Source organism: Entelurus aequoreus, linkage group LG02 (assembly GCF_033978785.1).
Source record: "Entelurus aequoreus isolate RoL-2023_Sb linkage group LG02, RoL_Eaeq_v1.1, whole genome shotgun sequence".
Taxonomy (NCBI): domain Eukaryota; kingdom Metazoa; phylum Chordata; class Actinopteri; order Syngnathiformes; family Syngnathidae; genus Entelurus; species Entelurus aequoreus.
In genome coordinates this window covers 18,422,956-18,447,006 of record NC_084732.1, presented here as the reverse complement: position 1 = coordinate 18,447,006, position 24,051 = coordinate 18,422,956, and the positions used below count along the sequence as shown (strand labels likewise).

Below are 24,051 nucleotides of genomic sequence, written 5' to 3'. Positions count from 1 at the left end.
GGCATTAATCGACAAGGGCGATTACTTTTTCAACGAAAACTGTCCGATAGTGATGGATCGACACGTTCCCAATTACAACATTGGTTCTGTTGCTGTGGTGTTGTCCAATATACAGTTGAGGGCAGAATTATTAGCCCTCCCCTGAAAATGTCATTTGTTTTCAAGTATTTTCCAGGTGCTGCAATGCATTTTAAACAGAGCTTTTCCAAGCATCCTACCTTCATTTTGGATGCATTAAATATTTTTCTTTGCACACAAGGACAAAGTTATTTCACGAAAAACAAAAATGCTAATAGGCAATTGTGTGTCCTTTTTACTGGAGAACGGCCTACAATCTTTTGTCACAGTTTTCCACAAGTCTTACACACAAACACCTCCTGAGCAATCCCAGCTCATTCTTCTCTGGCAAAACTCTCAAGCTCCGCAAGATTTGATGGTCTCCTGCCATGGACTTTGGTCTTCAATTCTGCCCAAAGTTTCTCGATTGGATTCAAGTCGGGGATTTATGCAGGCCATTCTTTTTAAATGTTTTTATCCTTTGTTGTACTTATTGTATACCAAGGTCTGGCTGGCGAAGATGGAATATTGGTATTATGTGATCGATCTCCAGCTAACTTAATGCATATGTTTTGGCTTTGCCCTTTCCTGTGCAGTTATTGGACTGAAATTTGTAATACCGGTACTTTGTTTTTGGTAATTGGTGAAAAGATCGAATCAAATCCTCTGTGCAAACTATTTGGGGTTTCAAGCACACCTGTGAAGTGAAAACCATTTCAGGTGACTACCTCTTAAAGCTCATCGAGAGAATGCCAAGAGTGTGCAAAGCAGTAATCAGAGCAAAGGGTGGCTATTTTGAAAAAACTAGAATATAAAACATGTTTTCAGTTATTTCACCTTTTTTTGTTTAGTACATAACTCCACATGTGTTCATTCATAGTTTTGATGCCTTTAGTGACAATCTACAATGTAAATAGTCAGGAAAATAAAGAAAACCCATTGAATGAGAAGGCGTGTCCAAACTTTTGGCCTTTACTGTACATGATGAACAGGAGGTTGATGAGCCTTTTGTCTGCTTTTGTGTATTGCTGCACCGTGTTGGGGCCATTCAAGAGTGCAGTTGTCTGTGGCTTAATGTCAATATTTGCCTGTACTTATGTGACTAATACATGTTTATTTTGATTTGATGTATAGTTTTGTGGGTTACTTGTTTTGGGGAGAAAAAAATAACATTTGACATGAAACAAATGTTTAAAAAAAACTGCATTGCTCTCTTCACCAGCACTTGGGAAATAATTAAAAAAATGAAATGTTCACAGAAGGGGCTAATAATTCTGTCTTCAACTTTACTTGTTAACAAATGAGCAAGTGGTGAAAGACAGTCATAGAGTCAAATTTCATTAACAACGCCAATAATATGTCTGCAAGTCAACAAACGCCTCAACTGTGGTTAAAGCATTCGCGGTAATCTACGCAATTCAAATCAAGGGGCAAAAGTACCTGACGCTAACGTCTTGAGGAGGGTGTGTGCCAAGCTGGGCTGATTTGACAAGAGCACGCTGTCCAGGGCTCCATGCACAGCACAGTTGATGCTACATAGAAGCTCGGGGTTGTCCTCTGTCACAGTGTGTAAACAATGGGCTGCAAGATGGAAGAGCAGAAGTCAGTTTCACGCTGTTAAATAAATGAAGATGTGGTCACTGGAAGAACATCTCCTGGTATCACCCACCTGCAGATGTGGCCAGCTCCACATTGTGCGGGTGTCTCTCCAGACACTGGACCACCACGTCCAGGAGACCAGACTTGTTGAACATGGACAGCGCCTGGTTGCTGCTCTCGCTAAAAAGGACACAACTCGAATGACTACAAGGTGGACATGTGTATGAGGCAACGATCGTTGAAATATTTCAGGTTCTTACTCGTCCCTCCTGCCGTGAACAAGAATGCGGGGGAAATTAATTCCAGTGTTTCCCATAAACTGCCTAGATACCTGTGGCGGTGGGGGCGTGGCTATGGGCGTGGTCACCATGACATCATCGAGTAATTTGCATAATTTACTACAATGATTTGATTTTCTCTAAAAAGGCTAAAAAAATGTATACTTACTAATTAATAATAACAGTTTTGTTTTAAACGTCCATCCATCCATCCATTTTACAATATAATTACAACACTTTATGTACATATTTATATACAGATTTGAACAATAAGTTATTCACTGAAATATATTTATTAATTGTGGTTCTTACAAAAAATATATCTTATAAAATATAAAAGCTAAAATGTCTCAAAGCTCTGCCCCTTTAATTAGTGCATACTAAATAATTTAACTTTAGCCTACTACTACAACCATATTATTTACCAGCAACATAAAGTGAAACAGAGGCAGAGGTGACCTGCCACAGTCAGTAACAAATAAACAGAAAACAGTAGTGGTGGTAGATAGACACAGAGCTTCATCAAACATCTGATCCACTGAACAAAGAGCTCCAAAAATCTTGAACTTTAGACTGCCATCAGTTTTACTCCCTACACTTAACCATGTGTTTCTTACTGCCTGCAGACTTTGCACCCTTTGTTATATACACATGTTGTGTTTCTAATATAAATACATTTAATAAAGTCAAATACAAATAAGGCAACAAGAGAAGTATCCTACACTTCTCTTTTGTAAAGTAAATCTGAACAGCCGATATGGGCATCTACATCAACTATATGATTTGCCTGAGAAGCTGCAGAGGACAAAAAAAACAAAAAACTATTTTTTATTTGTGGCGGACGTAATTCTTTCGTGGCGGGCCGCCACAAATAAATGAATGTGTGGGAAACCCTGAATTCAGCAGGCCGGCTTACCAGAGATTCCACAGCAGGTTTACAGCCTCATTGGCGACGCTATCCAGGGGGTTCTTCTGCTCTTTCATTGGCACTGTGGCACCGTCGAAACCTGCACAGCACTGCAACGCAAAAAGAAGTTTAGTTTTACACACAAAAGACGTTGACGACTGCTCAGTCAGCAATAATGAGTTGATTGTAAACAACAATACTCCAAGTGGAACATGCTTGAAGTAAAAATGCTGACTACTCAGACTTAAACTTTTGAAGTTACAACAAAACTACATCGGAAGGTTGCCTAGCGCTTAGGGCTGGACAATTATGGCAAATAATGATTAATAATCAACATTCTTTTGATTGCTATTGAAATCATGATTAATAACACGATTATTCATTAATTTGGGAACATGCATATTTATTGTGCCACCAAAACTCAACTTAAAATATAATTTAAAAGAACAACGAATATAAATAAGCAACAAATAAACAAGTGAAATAACAATAGTAACAAAAAATAAATTACAATAAAAATAGCAAGATATCAAAATAATAACATTCAGTTTTTCCATTTTAATATCTTTTTATTCCGTTTTTTAACCTTTTACACTTATTTTACAGTGCTTTGTGTGTCATAAATACCATTTTATAAAATGTAAAAATCCTCATATACTGGTGCAATACATCTTTGGAAATAATATTTTAAGTCAAAGCATAAAATATTTTGTAAATGTATCAATAAGTACATTATGCTTGTGTAAGGTACTTTCGTTAAAGCGTTTTATGATCAGCACAGCATTGTTATTGTGTGTGTATGTGTGTGTGTGTGTGGGGGGGGGGGTGTACTGTTGTTCTGAGCTTCAAGCTGACGACTTGAGGCTGTTTAAAAAAAGAGAGCCCCTCAAGTTGTGACTTTTGTCCTATTTGTACATTGACCTTACATCGATGATGTCGTTCACAACAACACATGCAGATGAGATGTGTTGAGAGTGTATGGATTGTTCTTGCTAGCTTTAGCTTCGCAGTTTAGTTGCTTTTTCCAGTGGCAGCCTCGACATTGTTTAGTTCAGGACGTGTATAAATGAGCGGTCCTGGACACATTATTTTCCCAAACAAATATATATTCTCCCCACAATGCCTCCATTTGAATCAAATCTATGTCAGTTTCTGCGTTTAACAGCGGATTAAATTTTTTTGGCCAATTCTGTGACTTTGTCCGTGGTTACGTTAACGCGGAAATACCTTACTTTTTTTTTTTATTAGGCATTTTAGCTTTGTGTCAAATAAAAAGTAGCATCCCAAACTTCAAGTGGACGTGCACTTTTTTTTCACTCATACGCAAACTCATCCATTTCACTGTTACAAGCTCAGGAATTAACATGCACTTTGCGCAGCCCAATAATAATTTTTTTGATTACAATATTTTTATGATCATGAGAAGCTGAAATCGAAATTTGATTAATTGTCCTGCCCTAATACAGCCCCAACTGTTAATGCCATTGTTTTTTGACCAGCCGCTAATTAAAGACCCAAATAATTATTTGATTTTGTAGCCCACCCACCGACAATACAAGATTTTTGGCTGTTAATTGAATACAGGCGTTACGTGGAGCGTTTGCAGTGGCTAGTAAATGTAGCTACATGTTTGTTTACCCCCGCAATACTTCCCACTAGATATTACCTGGAGGAAAGCACAATTAGTGTACTTATACTACTTAGTTGGGACGTTGGTGAATCTAGGGGGGTCCAGAGTCGAGAGCTCCAATGTATGCAAAAAAACATATCGACTAGTATCGAAAATCTCTGATATAAGCAGTCTTGCAGCGTGCAAAGTTGGACAGCCAGTTAACATCTACATGTCCTCCAATAAGCACAGAAGGTTGGTCTTTTCCTGTATTTTAGTCAAGTGTTTTCCAAAGGGTAAACATGGTAGGCTATAGGCTACTAGAAGCTAGCGTCTACACAAAAGCTAAGCACAAAATAGCTACATATATGTAATCAGTGTCCTTAAATGAACAATATTGACCTTTAAAACAGCACATTTGTCAATATAAACAATTATCAAATAACTATAGTTGTATGTTACCTACAAATACAAAGTCTCCAAAGCTGAAGCGTATTAGAAAGTATCCAGTAACAAACGTGTCGGCATCATTCAATTTACAACGTTACGATCGCCAAAAACCCAATTACCACTCCACTCCACCAATGATGAATTCAGTCTTCTCTGACTTATAAATGTTACAATGTTGTATACTCGTGCTAGAGTTTGCAGGCAGTTTTGGATGCTTCGGTTAGCGGGGTTTTGCAGTCTGGCTGCGTTCTGACATCACAGCGAGGCGGATGTACTTATTCGGACATTAAGTAAAGCTTTCAGCCAGAGGGGGAGGAGCTCAGGCTGTGAGGAAACACAAAAAGGGATGATACAGTATTATTTTCATATAATAGTGGCATGCATACAATAACAGCGACGTGCAACACTCAGTGACATAAGTGCTGCTAAAAGCAGCTGTTTTTGATGCGGCTCTGTATCAATCGGCAAGTGTGCAAGTGTACCTATTGTTGTGACCTAGTGAATCTACACAATGCTTATGAAGTTTATTTTCGAAGGTATCTGGAAAGAAAATAGCGGTGACGACAAGTTATACATTTAAATAGTGTGATTTTTCAAAAGATATATTTTGAGAGCAGGTGGGAAGTGGTTTTATTTTAAATCGAGGAACACTTCTACAAACTAACATTTTGTAGACAGACTCAAAAAACAGGTTATAAAAATGACTGGATAGAAATTTACACCGACGCATATCCAGTACATATTATCTAGACCAGTGGTTCTCAAACTGTGGTCATTTAAGAGATTGTCTCACCATACTCTCTCTGATTGGTCAAAAGTCCCTCACGTGAGTACAGGGTGCCATGTTTGGGACCAACTCTGAAACCGAGTTGTCCATACTCGCTCTATACACGGCTCTGCCACTTGTGGGACATGGGCTCCAACTAGTGGTAAGCCAAATATTCATATGATTAAAGTATAGTGTTTTATTTTCCTGTATTCAAACACAGTGTTACTGTTCAAACTATGTGAATGTTACAGTGGCCAACAGTATTAAAGGGGACCTGCACTTCTTTTGGAATTTTGCCTATCGTTCACAATCATTATGAAAGACATGACGGATGGATTTTTTTTCTAATGCATTCTAAATATTGAATAAACGTAAATACAAAAAAAACAAAAAACCTACTCTGTGGCCTAGTGGTTAAGAGTGTCCGCCCTGATATCGGTAGGTTGTGAGTTCAAACCCCGGCCGAGTCATACCAAAGACTATAAAAATGGGACCCATTACCTCCCTGCTTGGCACTCAGTATCAAGGGTTGGAATTGGGGGTTAAATCACCAAAAATGATTCCCGGGCGCTGCTGCTCACTGCTCCCCTCACCTCCCTCCAGTATCGGCCAATAGTTAAGGCTCCAATATCATCGCATAGGAAGTGAAAAGGTTGTTTCAGAACACCCCATAATCTCTGGCCACCTAACGATTCAAACAAATTCTCACAATGTATGATTTGGTATAATAATTATAATGAAACTTTTTCAAATCAAATTACAGGTTAGAAAAGCTCCTTCTGGTTGCATGGAGATGGCCTTTTTTTATGTATTTTTTATCAAAATATTTGTTACATCTATGTGCATGTATGTATGTATATATATATATATATATATATATATATATATATATATATATATATATATATATATATATATATATATATATATATATATATATATATATATATTAATATATATTTTTTATAGAGATGTCCGATAATATCGGCCTGCCGATATATGCGTTAAAATGTAATATCGGAAATTATCGGTATCGTTTTTTTTTATTATCAGTATCGGTTTTTTTTGTTTGGTTTTTTTTTATTAAATCAACATAAAAAACACAAGATACACTTACAATTAGTGCACCAACCCAAAAAACCTCCCTCCCCCATTTACACTCATTCACACAAAAGGGTTGTTTCTTTCTGTTATTAATATTCTGGTTCCTACATTATATATCAATATATATCAATACAGTCTGCAAGGGATACAGTCCGTAAGCACACATGATTGTGCGTGCTGCTGGTCCACTAATAGAACTAACCTTTAACAGTTAATTTTACTAATTTTCATTCATTACTAGTTTCTATGTAACTGTTTTTATATTGTTGTACTTTCTTTTTTATTCAAGAAAATGTTTTTAATTTATTTATCTTATTTTACTAATTTTTTTAAAAAGTACCTTATCTTCACCATACCTGGTTGTCCAAATTAGGCATAATAATGTGTTAATTCCACGACTGCATATATCGGTTGATATCGGTGGAGTTGGACAATATCGGAATATCGGATATCGGCAAAAAGCCATTATCGGACATCCCTAATTTTTTTATAAATATATATATATATTTTTTTTTTTATAGAAATGTTTGAAAATTCTAAACACATTTAGAATACATATTTTTTCTTATAAATATTTGCAAATTATTAATAGATTATATATATATATTATTTTTTCATATATTTTTGAAAATTATGAATCGATTTAGAATCCGAATGAATAAGAATATTGATTCAAATGCGAAAAAAAATTTTTTGTGCACCCCTAATATAAATGTTTTTTTCTAATAAACTACCAACTGCAAGTCCATTTAGTCCATCAGAAGCCTAAAGAAAGCAATTTTTGTCAAAGGTACAATGTTACAAACTATGTGGTAGATTTGTATGAAGTCTAATCATGGGTTACAATTTAGAAGCAACGTGAATAACTACGAAGGTGCTTTTGTGGGCGATGCTGACGTTGTCGTCGTCGTCGTCAGCCAGCTGCAAGAGCTGCTGACCCGCAGGAAATCAAGTGATGCGGCGAGCTGAAACAGTGTTGGCGGCGCTCACCTCTCTAAGCAGAGCTGTCAGAGGAGTCATGACGTCGCGCTTCACCATGTCCTCGCACACCTCCTGACCACCGCACGCGCTCAGATTCCTGTCACGGCACAATGGATGGTTAGCTGTAAGGATGCTGGTGTACTTCTGCTTTACCTGACACACTCGATGGGACAGTAAGGCCAATTCAGCTATTTTTTGTGGATGATAATTTGTGTAATTTATGTGGTGAATAGTGGAAGCCACATAACCATACGTTCAAGTGCCAAGCCTAAAGCTCCTTTTATTGTCGCATGGCGCCCTCTGTAGGTTTAACCTGAGAAATACTTTAGCGCCTCTCTCACAAACAGAAATACAATACAAAAAGTGTCTGGAGACTAAGGGTGGGCAATATATATTCCAATATATATTGCAGCTTTCTACAACAATCATATACATATATTATTTGGCATATAAATGATAACGAAATCATTTCAAAATGGGTTACAAAGGCTCCTAATTTGGCTGCCGACATTTGCAGTGACATACTTTCCAGTTGTATTATTTTCTCAAAACTATTATTCACCTACTTGCTAGTCTACTGTTAATATCTGGTAATAACATGTTCTGTCTACGCCAGGGGTGTCAAAGGTACGGCCCGCCAACAGGTTTCCTGAGGCCGACGAGATGAGTTTACTAAGTAGTACACATTAGGGCAGAGGTGTCCCCGCCGATGTCTTCAATGTGCCAAAAGTGTAAGCACAACCAGAATTATTCCGTACATTAGGCGCACCGGGTTATAAGGCGCACTGTCGATTATTGAGAAAATGAAAGGATTTTAAGTGCGCCTTATAGTCCAGGGGTGGGCAATTAATTTTCACCGGGGGCCGCATAAGCAACCCGAGCACTGCTGGAGGGCCACACGACAATATTTCAATTAAATTTTGCTCAATATTATTTTTGATATACCGTAAGATAAATAATAATGATGATGATAATAATAATAATAATAATAATAATTTAATTTAACCTAACTTAACTTTATACAAAAGCAGATTGCTTTTGATGGTCACTTTATCCTGCATTATCCAACATTTTTCCCCATCAGATTTGGACAACCATCTGTTGTTAAAAATAGTTTTTAATCATATTTATTTTATATTGTTTTTTATATTGGTTTTATATGTAATTGTTTTTTCTTTTTATTCAGTCATTAGTGGAGCTAAGGATAATATTTGAATATTGTTTTTAATATTGTTGTGCAGCACTTTGGAAACATTTTGTTGTTTAAATGTGCTATATAAATAAAGTGGATTGGATTGTCACACCTGCCAGCTTGTCCCATTTCAGTCCTAATATGTCCAAACACGCATTTACCTATGTGAACAAGTCATTACCTGTGGTTGTCTCTTTAATTGACTGCATGGCTGCCAGCTACTCCGTGATTTGAAAGTCTGCAGTTATCCCACGTAAGAAGAAGAGCAGCTGGGCGGTGTCACGTACATCACAGATCTCATCCAAAGTTAGCGAAAAACAGTCTATGTCTCCGGGCATATCAGCGCAACATAGTCCAATAAGCACTCCTTAATAAACTCTCCGTCAGAAAACGCCTTACTTTTTCTGGCGCTTTTGTGAGAAATGACGAAACTTGTCCTGACGGCTGCATCTCTGGGGGTGTGAAATATGGCAAAAAGTCCTTGTTGGGTTTGCAGTTTTACCATCAACGCATCGGCCTCCCTTGCGCGCGCTTCATCAGACACATTCCGGTATTTTCCCTCGTGTTTCTTCGTGTAGTGGCGATTAAAATTATATTCTTTAAACACAGCAACCTGTGTACCACACATTAAGCACACGGTTTTACCATTAATTTATGTAAAGAAATACTTGCCAGTCCAAAACACGCCATTCGTCATCAACTTTTCTTTTTTTAGCGTCTCATCACTTGTCTCTATGCACCTTCACTCACAGGTTCTCCCCGGACATATGGCATAAATAACACATTTCAAAATAAAAGCAGCACAGTTGTATTGCGCGCACGACATAGATGTTTTTTAAACTTTATTTTGTAATTTGTTATTGCGCCGTTCAATTCACTAACAATCGCACACGTGCATACGTCCACACGGAAGTAATACAAATAACGCTTTTCAAAACAAAAGCAGCACCGTTGTATTGCACACTCGACATAGATACTTTTTGAAATTTATTTTGTAATTTATGATTGGCCTCACGTGGGCCGGACAGGGATGCGCAAAGGGCCGGATGCGGTCCGCGGGCCGTACAATGCCCAGGTCTGTTATAGTCCGACAAATACGGTATTTACGGTTACATGAGGCCCTCAATAATAATGAGTATGACACCCTTGCTTTAAAGAATTAAATGATGAACATATTCATTTACCACTGGTATTCCTACAAAATAATGTACACTGGGAAACTTTGCCTTTTAAAAAAAGGCGTCGACTCCATCCGTTACTCGCTCTGGAGTACTTTCCATTTCTATGCTGTGTCTTTCACATAATCAGAATAGCCATCGAGATGCTTGGATTTCAGGTGATTAAACCCAACAAAGAGAACGCATTTTCATATCGCAGATTGCTAAATTCCATCCGATGAATGACCCAAAATTGCATTTCCAGCGGACAAAAATTTGGAGCATCACTAATTATTTCCATTGCCATGACTTTCCTAAGAGACAGTTGAATGTATAGTTGTTTTTAATAGTTCATGTCTGCTGCGCCCACTAACCCACCTTAAAGCTCCGGCAGCGGTCTCCCTCACGGCCAGGCTGCCGTCCAGCAACATGGGGCCCAGTCGCCTCACGGCGTCCCTCTGGAGGAGGCCCGGGATGGTCAGACTCTGCTGCACCACCCTGGAGATGCTGGCGCACGCCAACTCGCGTACATCCGCACTGGGACTCTCCAACTGGGGACCGATATGGTTCATTGATTATTACCATGACCTTATTCATAAACACGACACATTGCAGCACTTAGACAAAATTATTGGGACATCAGGACATTACAGGATGTGAATAATGACAGCTTCCATTGTTCTGGACCAACATTGGACAACACCTGGACAAATGTTTTAGGCACGCCAGACTAATCCACAGACGGAAAGTGACCTATGACGGCTCCCCCTTTCTTGGTCAGACTTTCTACAAGACTTGAACAAAAATATTGGGAAACTAAAACAACAACTAACCAAAACTTTTCCACCAAAAACAACCCATGCGCATATGATAGTTAAAAAAAACAAAACAACATGCGTCTCAGTTTTGTCTTACACGTGAAAAAAAGTGTACAATTAGTAGCAACAATTTTATATATTACCACTACAGTAGTATTGGCCACTAGATGAGACCAAACCAATCAGAGTGCGGTGTTCAGTATCATGGCCACTGATTGGCTCAGCCTTAGGCAGCATTACTAGAGTGGATTAAAAGAGTACAAAGGTGACTAAGGGGTGTTTTCTCATGTCGAGAAGACTCATAATGTTGAAAAACTTATTTAGAAAGTTGTTAACAGTTTATATGCTCCAACTATAAAAACATGTGATTTATAACTAATTATTTCCACCGTGCGGAAAAGCGGAACCAATTAACAGTGATAAACAAGGGATGACTGTATAGCTCGGTTGGTAGAGCGGCCGTGCCAGCAACTTGAGGGTTGCAGGTTCGATCCCCGCTTCCGCCATCCTAGTCACTGCCGTTGTGTCCTTGGGCAAGACACTTTACCCACCTGCTCCCAGTGCCACCCACACTGGTTTGAATGTAACTTAGATATTGGGTTTCACTATGTAAAGCGCTTTGAGTCACTTGAGAAAAAGCGCTATATAAATGTAATTCACTATACATTATTGCTTATTTTAAATTGTTTTATTTTATTGTACGAATAAGATCTTGTTTTAAATCAGATTAATTACATTTTGGAATTTGAATTAATCACATGTGATTACTTTCTTGGATGATTACAATTGTCTTAAAAAAAACTCCAATACTTGTACACAAATGCAGTTTTATTGTCAGAATATCATCCATGAACGTTTTCAAACGTTTTAGTTGAACTTGTGTCATTTATTTGCACAAAACTTGGTAACGGTTTCATTTAATTAATTTATTTTTTTAAGTTTATTGCACTGACGTATTATTAATCTCATCACTGAACGTATAGCGGTTAAGGAAAAAGACCATGTATGGTCAATATAAATTGCATGATTAAAAAAGTGTATTCCTGATTAATGCAATATTTATTTTAGATGAATCACATGAGTTACCGTATTTTCCGGACCGTAGGACGCACCGGATTATAAGGTGCACTGCCGATGAACGGTCTATTTTTGGTCTTTTTTCATATATAAAGCGTACCGGATTATAGGACGCATTAAAGGAGTCACATTACTTGAGTCATATTGCCATCATAGTGCAGTCTACATGTACCTCCTATGTTTGACTGCCATCTACTGGTCACACTTATCATTACACTAAATAATGTACTAAATAAAATTGCTTCGAGGTCGGTGAGCAAAACCAGAATTATTCCATACATTAGGCGCACTGTCGAGTTTTGAGGGGAAAAAATTATTTTTAAGTGCGCCCTTTAGTCCGGAAAATACGGTAACTCATAATTGACAGCCCTAGTACAAACCTACTCATTGGCCTAGTGGTTAGAGTGTCCGCCCTGAGATCGGTAGGTTGTGAGTTCAAACCCCGGCCGGGTCATACCAAAGACTATAAAAATGGGACCCATTACCTCCCTGCTTGGCACTCAGCATCAAGGGTTAGAATTGGGGGTTAAATCACCAAAAATGATTCCCGGGCACGGCTACGCTGCTGCCCACTGCTCCCCTCACCTCCCAGGGGGTGATCAAGGGGATGGGTCAAATGCAGAGGACAAATTTCACCACACCTAGTGTGTGTGTGACAATCATTGGTACTTTAACTTTAACATTTGCTCTTTTTTTCTTATATATTTTACCTTTACCAATAGTACGACTTCAGAACCACAACATTTTAACTTTATGCTTGTAATGCTACGACTTGTTCCCAACCTAATTTTTGAATACACTAATGGTTCATTCTTGCAACGTGACAACTTTGTTGTTGTAAAATCATAGCTTGTTTTGCCCTTCAAAATTACGACACTATTCTCTAATATTTTGACTATATTGTTGTAAAACTGCTCCTTTATTTTTCATTATAGCTATTGTTTTTTTTAGGGCCAATAAAAAAACAGCACCTGAGCCACAGGAAGAGTCTGTTGAAGGTTTCAAGCTTTTGGGGAGACTTTCCCCAAGATTTGGGCAAAAGTATTGTGACAACAAACTATTACGCATACATAAAGTGAGCTCGAACACGTATAACAGATTCCACTCATCTGGGCATTTATTTATACGTATTTGTCAAAATCTGACGTATTTATGGTGTTTGTTAAGCAACAGAATGCTACCAGCAAGATATGTAAATGACTGACACAAAAAAGGAATGCAACTGACCGCTAATTACAAGTGACTTTTGTCATTATGATGCTAAATTGTATATGCTTTATGTTCCTACTTTCTCCAAAAGTTCCGCAGCCGGACAGTCGTCGTCGTCCCCACCGTGTTCTTCCTCCTCTTCGGCCGCTTCCTTCACGGCGTTCATCGGCAGTCCGACGGCGTTGAACTGTGGACGTTTAAACTTTGTCGTCTTACTTTTGCCCATTTTTTAGCCCCCGTTTACAGTACAAATGTGTGGTGTTGCGGGATAACAGGAGTTTTAAAAAAACAAGTAAATCTCCAAATACTAGACACGCGATACTAAAAAGTGGCCATGTGGAAGCGAGGTCTTTGCCGTAAAGCGGAACTTGCTACCAGAAAGCAGAAAGGATTGTCGCAAAATGAGAGCAAGAGCGCTGGCGAAGTTCAATAAAAATATAAAATAGTAAGAGATACATTTATTTAATTTCCACTTAACATGTATAATATCAAAAGAAATGTGTAAATATACTGAAATAGAAGCCATAATATAAAAAAATAAAGTGGTCAGATTATGCAAAATAGTTGTAGAGATGTCCGATAATGGCTTTTTTGCCGATATTCCGATGATGTCCGATAATGGCTTTTTTGCCGATATTCCGATATTGTCCAACTCTTAATTACCGATTCCGATATCAACCAATACCGATATATACAGTCGTGGAATTAACACATTATTATGCCTAATTTTGTTGTGATGCCCCGCTGGATGCATTAAACAATGTAACAAGGTTTTCCAAAACAAATCAACTCAAGTTATGGGAAAAAAATGCCAACATGGCACTGCCATATTTATTATTGAAGTCACAAAGTGCATTATTTTTTTGAACATGCCTCAAAACAGCAGCTTGGAATTTGGGACATGAGGAGGTTGAGGTGGACGGGGTTGGGGGGGGGGGGGGGCTGGGTTTTGGTAACGGTGGGTGTATATTGTAGCGTCCCGGAAGAGTTAGTGCTGCAAGGGGTTCTGGGTATTTGTTCTGTTGTGTTTATGTTGTGTTACGGTGTGGATGTTCTCCCGAAATGTGTTTGTCATTCTTGTTTGGTGTGGGTTCACGGTGTGGCGCATATTTGTAAGTGTTAAAGTTGGTTATACGGCCACCCTCAGTGTGACCTGTATGGCTGTTGACCAAGTATGCATGCATTCACTTGTGTGTGAGAAAAGTCGTAGATATGTTGTGGCTGGGCCGGCACGCAAAGGCAGTGCCTTTAAGGTTTGTTTGCACTCTGTACTTCACCCTACGTCCGTGTACACAGCGGCGTTTTAAAAAGGCATACATTTTACTTTTTGAATTCAATACCAATAATTTTGAAACCGATACTTTCGGATATTACATTTTAAAGCAATTATCGGCAGTCCGGTATCGGACATCCCTAGTTGTAATAGTCATTTACAGAATGAAGCCACATATTACAATAATAAAAAGTAACGTCTATTAAAAAAAGTTGTAATTTTATGGGGAAAATCGTGTACATTTAAGGTAGTAATACGGTCAAAATAGTCCAAATTTTAAGAGTGCGTTAAAAAAGTTAACTTGCAAAATGGCTAGCAAGTTAGGCAAATTGTCAGACACACATATGGGACAAGCGGTAGAAAATGGATGGATGGATATTTCCACAGTTTTTTTGAGAATAAAGCCATTCATCATGTTTTCCCCTCTTTTCTATTTATATTTTCTTGTTGTAACTGAGCTATTGTGATCAAACAATTTCCCTAGGGGATCATTAAAGTTTGTCTAAGTGTCTTCCATCCATCCATTTCCTACCGCTCGTCCCTTTCGGGGTCGCAAGGGTTGCTGGAGCCAATTTCAGCTGCATTCGGGCGGAAGGCAGGGTACACCCTGGACAAGTCGCTTAATAAAATGTATTCCTTTAATATTTTAATATTGTTTCATTAATAAATAAATTATAGATAAATGATTCATTAAATATGTTTACTTTGTTAAATAAAGTGCAAATAAAAAAATACAATATTTTTACTTCACTAATAAATATTAAAGGAATAAAGTTTATACCAAGTTATGTAAAGCTGAACATTTAAGGTAAGTAGGTTAAATTATTCAAATAATTAAGTCATACATCCATCCATTTTCTACCGCTTGTCCCTTTCGGGGTCGCGAGGGTTGCTGGAGCCAATCTCAGCTAAATTCGGGCGGAAGGCAGGGTACACCCTGGATAAGTCGCTTAATAAAATGTATTCCTTTAATATTTTAATATTGTTTCATTAATAAATAAATTATAGATAAATTATTCATTAAATATGTTTACTTTGTTAAATAAAGTGCAAATAAAAAAATACAATATTTTTACTTCACTAATAAATATTAAAGGAATAAAGTGTATACCAAGTTATGTAAAGCTGAACATTTAAGGTAAGTAGGTTAAATTATTCAAAGAATTAAGTCATACATTTACACAAAAACATTCTGAGAAAAGTCATACATTTATGACAATAAACTAGAAATATGAGTGTAAAGTTGACCCCCCAAAAAGCTGTAATATTAAAATAAAATCGGATGTTTACGCAATTAAAACCTGTAAAACTGGCAAAGTGGCTAGCCAGCTAGCTGAGTCGACAAATATGTACTTTTAACTCTGGAATATTTATTTGGTAAATAAGTTTTAAAAAATAGAAACATTTAGATAAAATACATGATTAACATTACGAACAAACACAAAAGTTCTGTTAAAAGAAAATTCAGCAGCTTTAACAGGAGCACGGCTACAATTGAGTGCCGTGTTCCTTCTCGTCTGTTGTTCCTTCCCTGGAGTGTGCACTGTCCACTGTGGAAGTCACAAGCGTACCGTTACTGGATGTTGGGCCGTGGTTTGAGGATAAGCTTTCCCGTCTGCGAAACGACACAAACGAACACATTTAGACACGTAGAAAAAAAAGGCCGTTGATGGCGTACAGTATGTCGACTCACATCGTCACAGGACATGTTGTATTCTGCTAAAACTGTCCGACACCTGGCAGCAATACTGAGGGGCAAAGGTTAAAGATGACAAACATTTATAGGACGGCTCGTAAAGATTTGTCTTTAACGGATAACATTAAGAATTGATAGAAAAAAAGGATACATTGACGGTGCCACGACTCGTTTGTGTATCCCTGCAAAGAAGAGCGCTATGAGCGTGATACAGCTGATGGTGAAGAAGGGATGATTCCACAGCGAGGAAAAGAATGACACCTGCAAAAAAAAATGGAATAAACTAACCGTCACGTTCTTAAAAAATAAAGTCATAATTCCAAACTAAAAAAATCAGTATTATTATTTTAACTGTTCCAATTTTAATCGTGATAATACTTTTAAATAGATGCTTACTTTTTGTGTATCGGGGTCTATCAACCAGTTCCATGCCCCCGTGGCTGTGCAGACTGACACCACTATTAAAATCACTGCAACGACAACAACGAGTCAATCAAAAGTCAGCATTATTATCTTGGCACTTATATTGGCACTTTTATTAGTAGATTGCACAGTACAGTACATATTCCGTACAATTGACCACTAAATGGTAACACCCGAATAAGTTTTTCAACTTGTTTAAGTCGGGGTCCACGTTAATCAATTCATGGTATAAATATATACTATCAGCATAATACAGTCATCACACAAGTTAATCATCAGAGTATATACATTGAATTATTTACAATCCGGGGGGTGGGATGTGGAGGAGGTTGGGGCCGGGGGGTTAGGTTTGGTTGATATCAGCACTTCAGTCATCAACAATTATATCATCTGAGAAAAGGACATTGAAACAGTGTAGGTCTGACTTCGTAGCATATGTACAGCGAGCAGTGAACATAGTGAGTTCAGAAAACATAGGAACAAGTACCGTATTTTTCGGAGTATAAGTCGCTCCGGAATATAAATCGCACCGGCCGAAAATGCATAAGAAGGAAAAAACATATATAAGTCGCACTGGAGTATAAGTCGCATTTTTGGGAGAAATTTATTTAATAAAACCCAAAACCAAGAATAGACATTTGAAAGGCAATTTAAAATAAATAAAGAATAGTGAACAACAGGCTGAATAAGTGTACGTTATATGAGGCATAAATAACCAACTGAGAACGTGCCTGGTATGTTAACGTAACATATTATGGTAAGAGTCATTCAAATAACTATAACATATAGAACATGCTATATGTTTACCAAACAATCTGTCACTCCTAATCGCTAAATCCCATGAAATCTTATACGTGTATTTGATTATTTGATATTTTACGGTAATGTGTTAATAATTTCACACATAAGTCTCTACTGAGTATAAGTCGCACCCCCGGCCAAACTATGAAAAAAACTGCGATTTATAATCTGAAAAATACGGTACTCTGCCCTCCACAATGAGCCAGCCCACTTTGGAGAAGTGGGTAGGAGTGAGGTGTGATCTGGGGTGGAGGTCTAGAAGTAACCTGACTAGCTTGTTCTGGGATGTTTGGAGTCTAGATTTGAGGGTTTTGGAGGTGCTGGGGTACTGGCTCACTCGATCTTATTAGACCAGGGGTGGCAAACGTACGGCCCGCGGGCCTGAACAGGTTTTATCCGGCCAGCGGGATGAGTTTGCTAAGTATAAAAATGAGCCGACATTTTTGAATGAAAGAAAACTGATGTTCTAAATGTGTCCACTAGATGTCGCAATAGCAATTTTTTGGTATCTTTGCAGATGATGCTACATATGTAAAAAAAATAAACCACATGTTAGTGCACCAGTTGAGGAAAATGAGCAAGCTACATAAATAACATCCTGTAATTTGATTTTGATATTTTTTTATCTCGATAGATTGAAAATTAACACCATTGAGTTGACTGATGAACATTATCACATAATTTATTCAGAAGGATCTTTCTGTGTGGAGTTTGCATGTTCTCCCCATGACTGCGTGGGTTCCCTCCGGGTACTCCGGCTTCCGCCCACCTCCAAAGACGTGCACCCGGGTATAGGTTGATTGGCAACACTGAATTGGCCCTAGTGTGTGAATGTGAGTGTGAATGTTGTCTATCTGTGTTGTCCCTGCGAGGAGGTGGCGACTTGTCCAGGGTGTACCCCGCCTTCCGCCCAAATGCAGCTGAGATAGGCTCCAGCACCCCCCGCCACCTCGAAAGGGATAAGCGGGAGGAAATGGATGGATGGAAGTATAAATAACGACAAATAAGGATAGAATACTATTAACCGCAACATGTAAGTGTAAAAAAAAAACAACAACATTATGATTTGTACATTTTCAGAATGTCCTTTTTCTATTTTTAAACAAAGAAAACAAAACCTGAAGTTGTCTTTATTTTTAAGTTATCGTGCCGTGATTTTACCAGTCCGGCCCACTTGGGAGTAGATTTTTCTCCATGTGGTGCCCCCGATCTAAAATGAGTTTGACACCCCTGTATTAGACTGTGTATTCCCTGCGACCCCGAAAGGGATAAGCGGTAGAAAACGGATGGATAGAAGTATTAATAACAACAAATAAAGATAGAATACTATTAACCGCAATATGCAAGTGTAAAAAAAAAACCCCAACAACATTACGATTTGTACATTTTCAGAATGTCCTTGTTCTATTTTTAAGCGGTACAATATGGATGGATGGAAGTATAAATAACGACAAATAAAGATAGAATTCTATTAACCGCAACATGTAAGTGTAAAACCTAAACAACAAAAAACCATTATGATTTGTACATTTTGAGAATGTCCCTGTTCTATTTGTAAACAAAGAAAAAAACCCTGAAGTTGTCTTTATTTTTAATTTATCGTGCCGTGATTTTACCAGTCCGGCCCACTTGGGAGTAGATTTTTCTCCACGTGGCCCCCCCATCTAAATTGAGTTTGACACCCCTGTATTAGACTGTGTATTTTCACAACCCCAAAAGGGATAAGCGGTTGAAAATGGATGGATGGAAGTATAAATAACAACAAATAAAGATAGAATACTAGGGCTGTGAATCTTTGGGTGTCCCACGATTCGATTCAATGTCGATTCTAGGGGTCACGATTCGATTCAAAATCAATTTTTTTTTTCAATTCAACACGATTCTCGATTCAAAAACGATTTTTTTTCCCGATTCAAAACGATTCTCTATTCATTCAATACATAGGATTTCAGCAGGATCCACCCCAGTCTGCTGACATGCAAGCAGAGTAGTAGATTTTTGTAAAAAGCTTTTATAATTGTAAAGTAAAATGTTTTATCAACTGATTGCAATAATGTAAATTTGTTTTAACTATTAAATGAACCAAAAATATGACTTATTTTATCTTTGTGAAAATATTGGACACAGTGTGTTGTCAAGCTTATGAGATGCGATGCAAGTGACACTATTGTTCTTTTTTGAAATTTTTTATAAATGTCTAATGATAATGTCAATGAGGGATTTTTAATCACTGCTATGTTGAAATTGTAACTAATATTGATACTGTTGTTGATAATATTCATTTTTGTTTCACTACTTTTGGTTTGTTCTGTGTCGTGTTTGTGTCTCCTCTCAATTGCTCTGTTTATTGCAGTTCTGAGTGTTGCTGGGTCGGGTTTGGTTTTGGAATTGGATTGCATTGTTATGGTATTGCTGTGTATTGTTTTGTTGGATTGATTACTAAAATTAAAAAAAAAACATTTAAAAATTTAAAAAAAATTCAAATTAAAATAATCGATTTTTTACAAATGAGAATCGATTCTGAATCGCACAACGCGAGAATCGCGATTCGAATTCGAATCGATTTTTTCCCACACCCCTATAGCATACTATTAACCGCAACATGTAAATGTAAAAAAACAACAACAATAACATTATATATTAGCGGTATAGCTCGGTTGGTAGAGTGGCCGTGCCAGCAACTTGAGGGTTCCAGGTTCGATCCCCGCTTCCACCATCCTAGTCACTGCCGTTGTGTCCTTGGGCAAGACACTTTACCCACCTGCTCCCAGGGCCACCTACACTGGTTTAAATGTAACTTAAATATTGGGTTTCACTATGTAAAAGCGCTTTGAGTCACTAGAGAAAAGCGCTATATAAATATAATTCACTTCACTTATGATTTGTACATTTTTAGAATGTCCTTGTTCTATTTTTAAACAAAGAAAACAACCAGAAGTTGTCTTTATTTTTAAGTTATCGTGCCGTGATTTTACCAGTGCGGCCCACTTGGGAGTAGATTTTTCTCCATGTGGCCCCCGATCTAAAATGAGTTTGCCACCCCTGTATTAGACTGTGTATTTTATGAAGTGGAGGATGCATTTCAACTTACTTCTCCACCTTCCTGTTGCAGGTTGCAAACAGGATACATATTCTGTCAATCTTCTTTCAAAGGCTTTCAGATCTGGAGGCAAAACAAGACTGTCAGACAAAACTAATCGATAGGAGCAATCATATAAAAAATGCACCATAACCGAAAGTGGAGTCGTTTATGCAGGAAGGCAACAATATAATCAATCAGAGGCCGAAACGTTAATGTGTAGTACGTATAGCACATTTAACGAGTTATACAAGTAAGACATATTAGTGACTAATGAAGGCAATGGCAGTATTGGCTAAACGAGCTTAACATGTAACCACAATGCTACATGCTAATGTCGAAAAACAGACGAATCGGCTAACCTTTCGCACAGCATTGAAATACACACATTGACGTCATTTTTGAATACCAACCACACCCAACACTGCCGAACAGCTGACCTTATGTGTGTTTATTAAGAATTATATATTTGCATTACCTTCGGCCTGCTCAAGGGAATTCATGCCTACTAGTCGTGGCCCCGACAGCCGGCTTCCGCCCCCCTCTGATGAAAGACAGGCCGATTCGGCCAATCATCGTAGACTCGGTGCTCTCCTCTCGTCTGATTGGCGGACATAGTGCCAGTAGGCACCGCCTTTCTGCCTTTATAGACCAATCATCAAGCAGGTGTCATAGCAGGGTATTGGGGGTTAGATGTCGCTGTTTTACCAAGTGCTGGCAAATAATTGGTATGGAAATTGATTTACTGCAATAATCTGACACGAATTAAAATTAAATAAACATTAATTACAATTAAAAATATTGTTCACCTTTTTTATGAACATCTACCTATCTGGGCGGCGTGGCGAAGTTGGTAGAGTGGCTGTACCAGCAATCGGAGTGTTGCTGGTTAATGGGGTTCAATTCCCACCTTCTACCTTCTGTTGTGTCCTTGGGCAAGACACTTCACCCTTTGCCTCTGATGGCTGCTGGTTAGCTGCCTTGCATGGCAGCTCCCGCCATCAGTGTGTGAATGGGTAAATGTGGAAATACTGTCAAAACGCTTTGAGTACCTTGAAGGTATAAAAGCGCTATACAAGTACAACCCATATTTAATAAAGTATAACTGAATGAAAACTTAATTTAAAAGCACTTTTCCATCTAAATGTATACTGCCAGCAATGCATTTGGGTCTTGTTTTAAACACTTTACAACATTAAAACAGTTTGTGGTGAAGAGAAAATAAACTCTCCAAAAATGTTTTATTTTTTCTATCCAATTATATATATATATATATATATATATATATATATATATATATATATATATATATATATATATATATATATATATATATATATATATATATATATATATATATAAACAAATTGTTTTATTCATCTTTGTTAAAGTGTTTTAAATATTGTTTTTCTGAGTGAATGTTGCTAATCAATCAATTTGAATTTATTGAGTTTATTTATTTTTTTTCAGTATCAAATGGTTGGAGTTTGTCCATTTTTTTTACATTTTCAAATAAGGATAAAACTAATTTTATTTTAACAAATTAACTTTAAATAATTTTCTGTTACACACAATGTTAATAAAGTTATTCTTTGTTGATTCATATTTCTTTTTTTGTTTTATTTATGTTAATTAGGGCTACAGTGTTATGCAGAGGTGTACATATAACAATTAAATGAACAAATGATACGATTTATAAAAGAGTGACGGGTGGCGTGAAATTTTTTCTTCATTATAAGTGGGGACGTAACTGAAAACAATTGAGAAGCACCGTTTTAATCCGAAGCGGTTTTGGTAATTGTCATATTTAAGATATTGAAATGTCTTCCATGGCGGACATGATGACTTATTCCTACTTTTACATATTGAATGATGTAGATGATGGATGCAATAATTGCACGCATGCATGTAGAAATCAAGTAAACCAAGAAGAATCCAAGAACAAAGTCTTTATATTTATAATATGACTAAATAACAGTGGCATGGCATTTACAAAATGACAAAAAACCAGGATAAGTTTAAATTCAAGCGATAGTTTTTATGTTTTTTTTTTCATGTAGCTGTCAAAATAGGATACAACAAAATAGAGGCAAGTAGAGCAATAAACTAAAAATATTATTACAAATAATTCATAATTTCTATTGTGTTATGCCTCTGTTAAGTCAAGGAGAGCACTAAAGAACAACTCCATGTAAAACTTTATCTAAAATAACTTTTCCATGCAAACTATATCGAAAACGCATAACACATCCAAATAAAAACATCTTTGGCACGTCAGTCATGTGCCAAATAATATTTGTTAGTGCAGCTTCATAATTTAAGAGTATTTTAGATAAAAGCTCTCTCTCCGCTAATTGTTATGCTTTAAATTGCAAAAAAAAACAAAATTAGTTACAAGCATCCATGCCATTAGTTGGCATAGTGAATGCTGAGAAAATGAGGAGGAATTAAAGAAAGAAATCTTTAAACACATGACCAAGTGGGTTAAGCGTAGCACGGCCAGTCTGCGCCGTACTGATCAGAATGAGTCTAACACCAGCCAAGAATGTTTAAATCATATCTAAACGACATACTTTTATCCATGAAAATATGGAGAAGCTGCTGATGGTGTGTTTGACGGAGAAGCAGCTGGAGGTTGATACTATAGAAGTCCACTCTCCAAGGTAGATTCTGTACATTATTATTGATTCATAAAATACTGTAGTTTTTTGTACTACTAGGCCTGCAACAATTAAATCGTCTCGATTAGAGAAAAGCTTTGATTTGTATTCTGTTGCTTCGATTAAACATTTCATGAGAGTAACTAATACAAATGCATATAATCCTGAGTGCATAGAGTGCCTGGAACTTTAAATATGTGGTTTACACACGGCCGCTGTAATAGAGCGCACATTAAAATGGTGGCATGTGGGTGCCGTGATCTGTTTGGTGGGAGATTTTTATTACGTTTTTTATTATTGCACATATATTAAAAGTGCAATTTCAATGTTGACTGTTGTGCATTTATCCCAAAAAAATATGAAAGTTATGGCAGACGGGAATTTTATTTTTTTTAAACTATTTTCCCTAAAATAGGTGTTGTGGCTATGAAGTGTTTTTTGAAATTATCTTTTTTAATTATTATTATTTATTAAACACATCATCACATCACCAAAAAAGAATTGAAGAAAAAAATAATAATAATAAAAAATGTGTATATATATATATATATATATATATATATATATATATATAAATATATATATATATATATATATATATATATAATATATATATATATGTATATATGTATATATATACACATATATATATATATATGTATATATATATATATATACATATATATATATATTATATATATACATATATATATATATAATATATATATATATATGTATATATATATATATATATATATACATATATATATATATATATATATATACACACACACATATATATATACATATACATATATTATATACATATATATATATATATATATATGTATATATATGTGTATATATGTATGTATATATATATATATATATATATGTATATATATGTATGTA

The 24,051-nt window shown here is 36.7% G+C and overlaps 2 protein-coding genes across 3 annotated transcripts in view; both read right to left on the bottom strand.

Annotated features, from left to right (window-relative positions):
• The window catches only part of heatr3 (HEAT repeat containing 3), a 28,356-nt gene extending 14,787 nt beyond the window's left edge, over positions 1-13,569 (bottom strand). The window contains exons 1-6 of the mRNA XM_062066870.1: positions 13,287-13,569; positions 10,482-10,654; positions 7,764-7,851; positions 2,851-2,951; positions 1,727-1,836; positions 1,498-1,638 (exon numbers count right to left, since the gene is read on the bottom strand). Coding sequence (XP_061922854.1) covers positions 1,498-1,638; positions 1,727-1,836; positions 2,851-2,951; positions 7,764-7,851; positions 10,482-10,654; positions 13,287-13,433 — 760 coding nt within the window. The 5' untranslated portion in view covers positions 13,434-13,569. The remainder of the gene's footprint in view (positions 1-1,497; positions 1,639-1,726; positions 1,837-2,850; positions 2,952-7,763; positions 7,852-10,481; positions 10,655-13,286) is intronic.
• A 2,181-nt stretch (positions 13,570-15,750) lies between these two features.
• On the bottom strand, positions 15,751-21,087 carry cnep1r1 (CTD nuclear envelope phosphatase 1 regulatory subunit 1). Of its 2 annotated transcripts, none has more exons than XM_062066855.1 (6): positions 20,842-20,953; positions 20,492-20,563; positions 16,573-16,646; positions 16,328-16,437; positions 16,174-16,228; positions 15,751-16,095 (listed from the first exon to the last, which is right to left on the bottom strand). In XM_062066855.1, the coding sequence occupies exons 1-6, from the start codon at positions 20,876-20,878 to the stop codon at positions 16,054-16,056; spliced, it is 390 nt and encodes a 129-aa protein (XP_061922839.1). In that variant the 5' UTR covers positions 20,879-20,953; the 3' UTR covers positions 15,751-16,053. The 2 variants fall into 2 exon arrangements, with proteins under 2 accessions (XP_061922839.1, XP_061922845.1); XM_062066861.1 differs by lacking the exon at positions 20,842-20,953 and adding an exon at positions 20,958-21,087 and having other exon boundaries at positions 15,812-16,095.
• Positions 21,088-24,051: the final 2,964 nt, after the last annotated feature.

Excerpts from the sequence above, each read along its gene's own strand:
- cnep1r1 (XM_062066855.1), bottom strand. The coding sequence starts at position 20,878 with ATGACGTCAATGTGTGTATTTCAATGCTGTGCGAAAG. Across the intron at positions 20,564-20,841 it reads ATTTCAATGCTGTGCGAAAG|ATCTGAAAGCCTTTGAAAGA; the intron begins GTTAGCCGATTC and ends TTTTGCCTCCAG. Across the intron at positions 16,096-16,173 it reads ACAACATGTCCTGTGACGAT|ACGGGAAAGCTTATCCTCAA; the intron begins GTGAGTCGACAT and ends GTCGTTTCGCAG.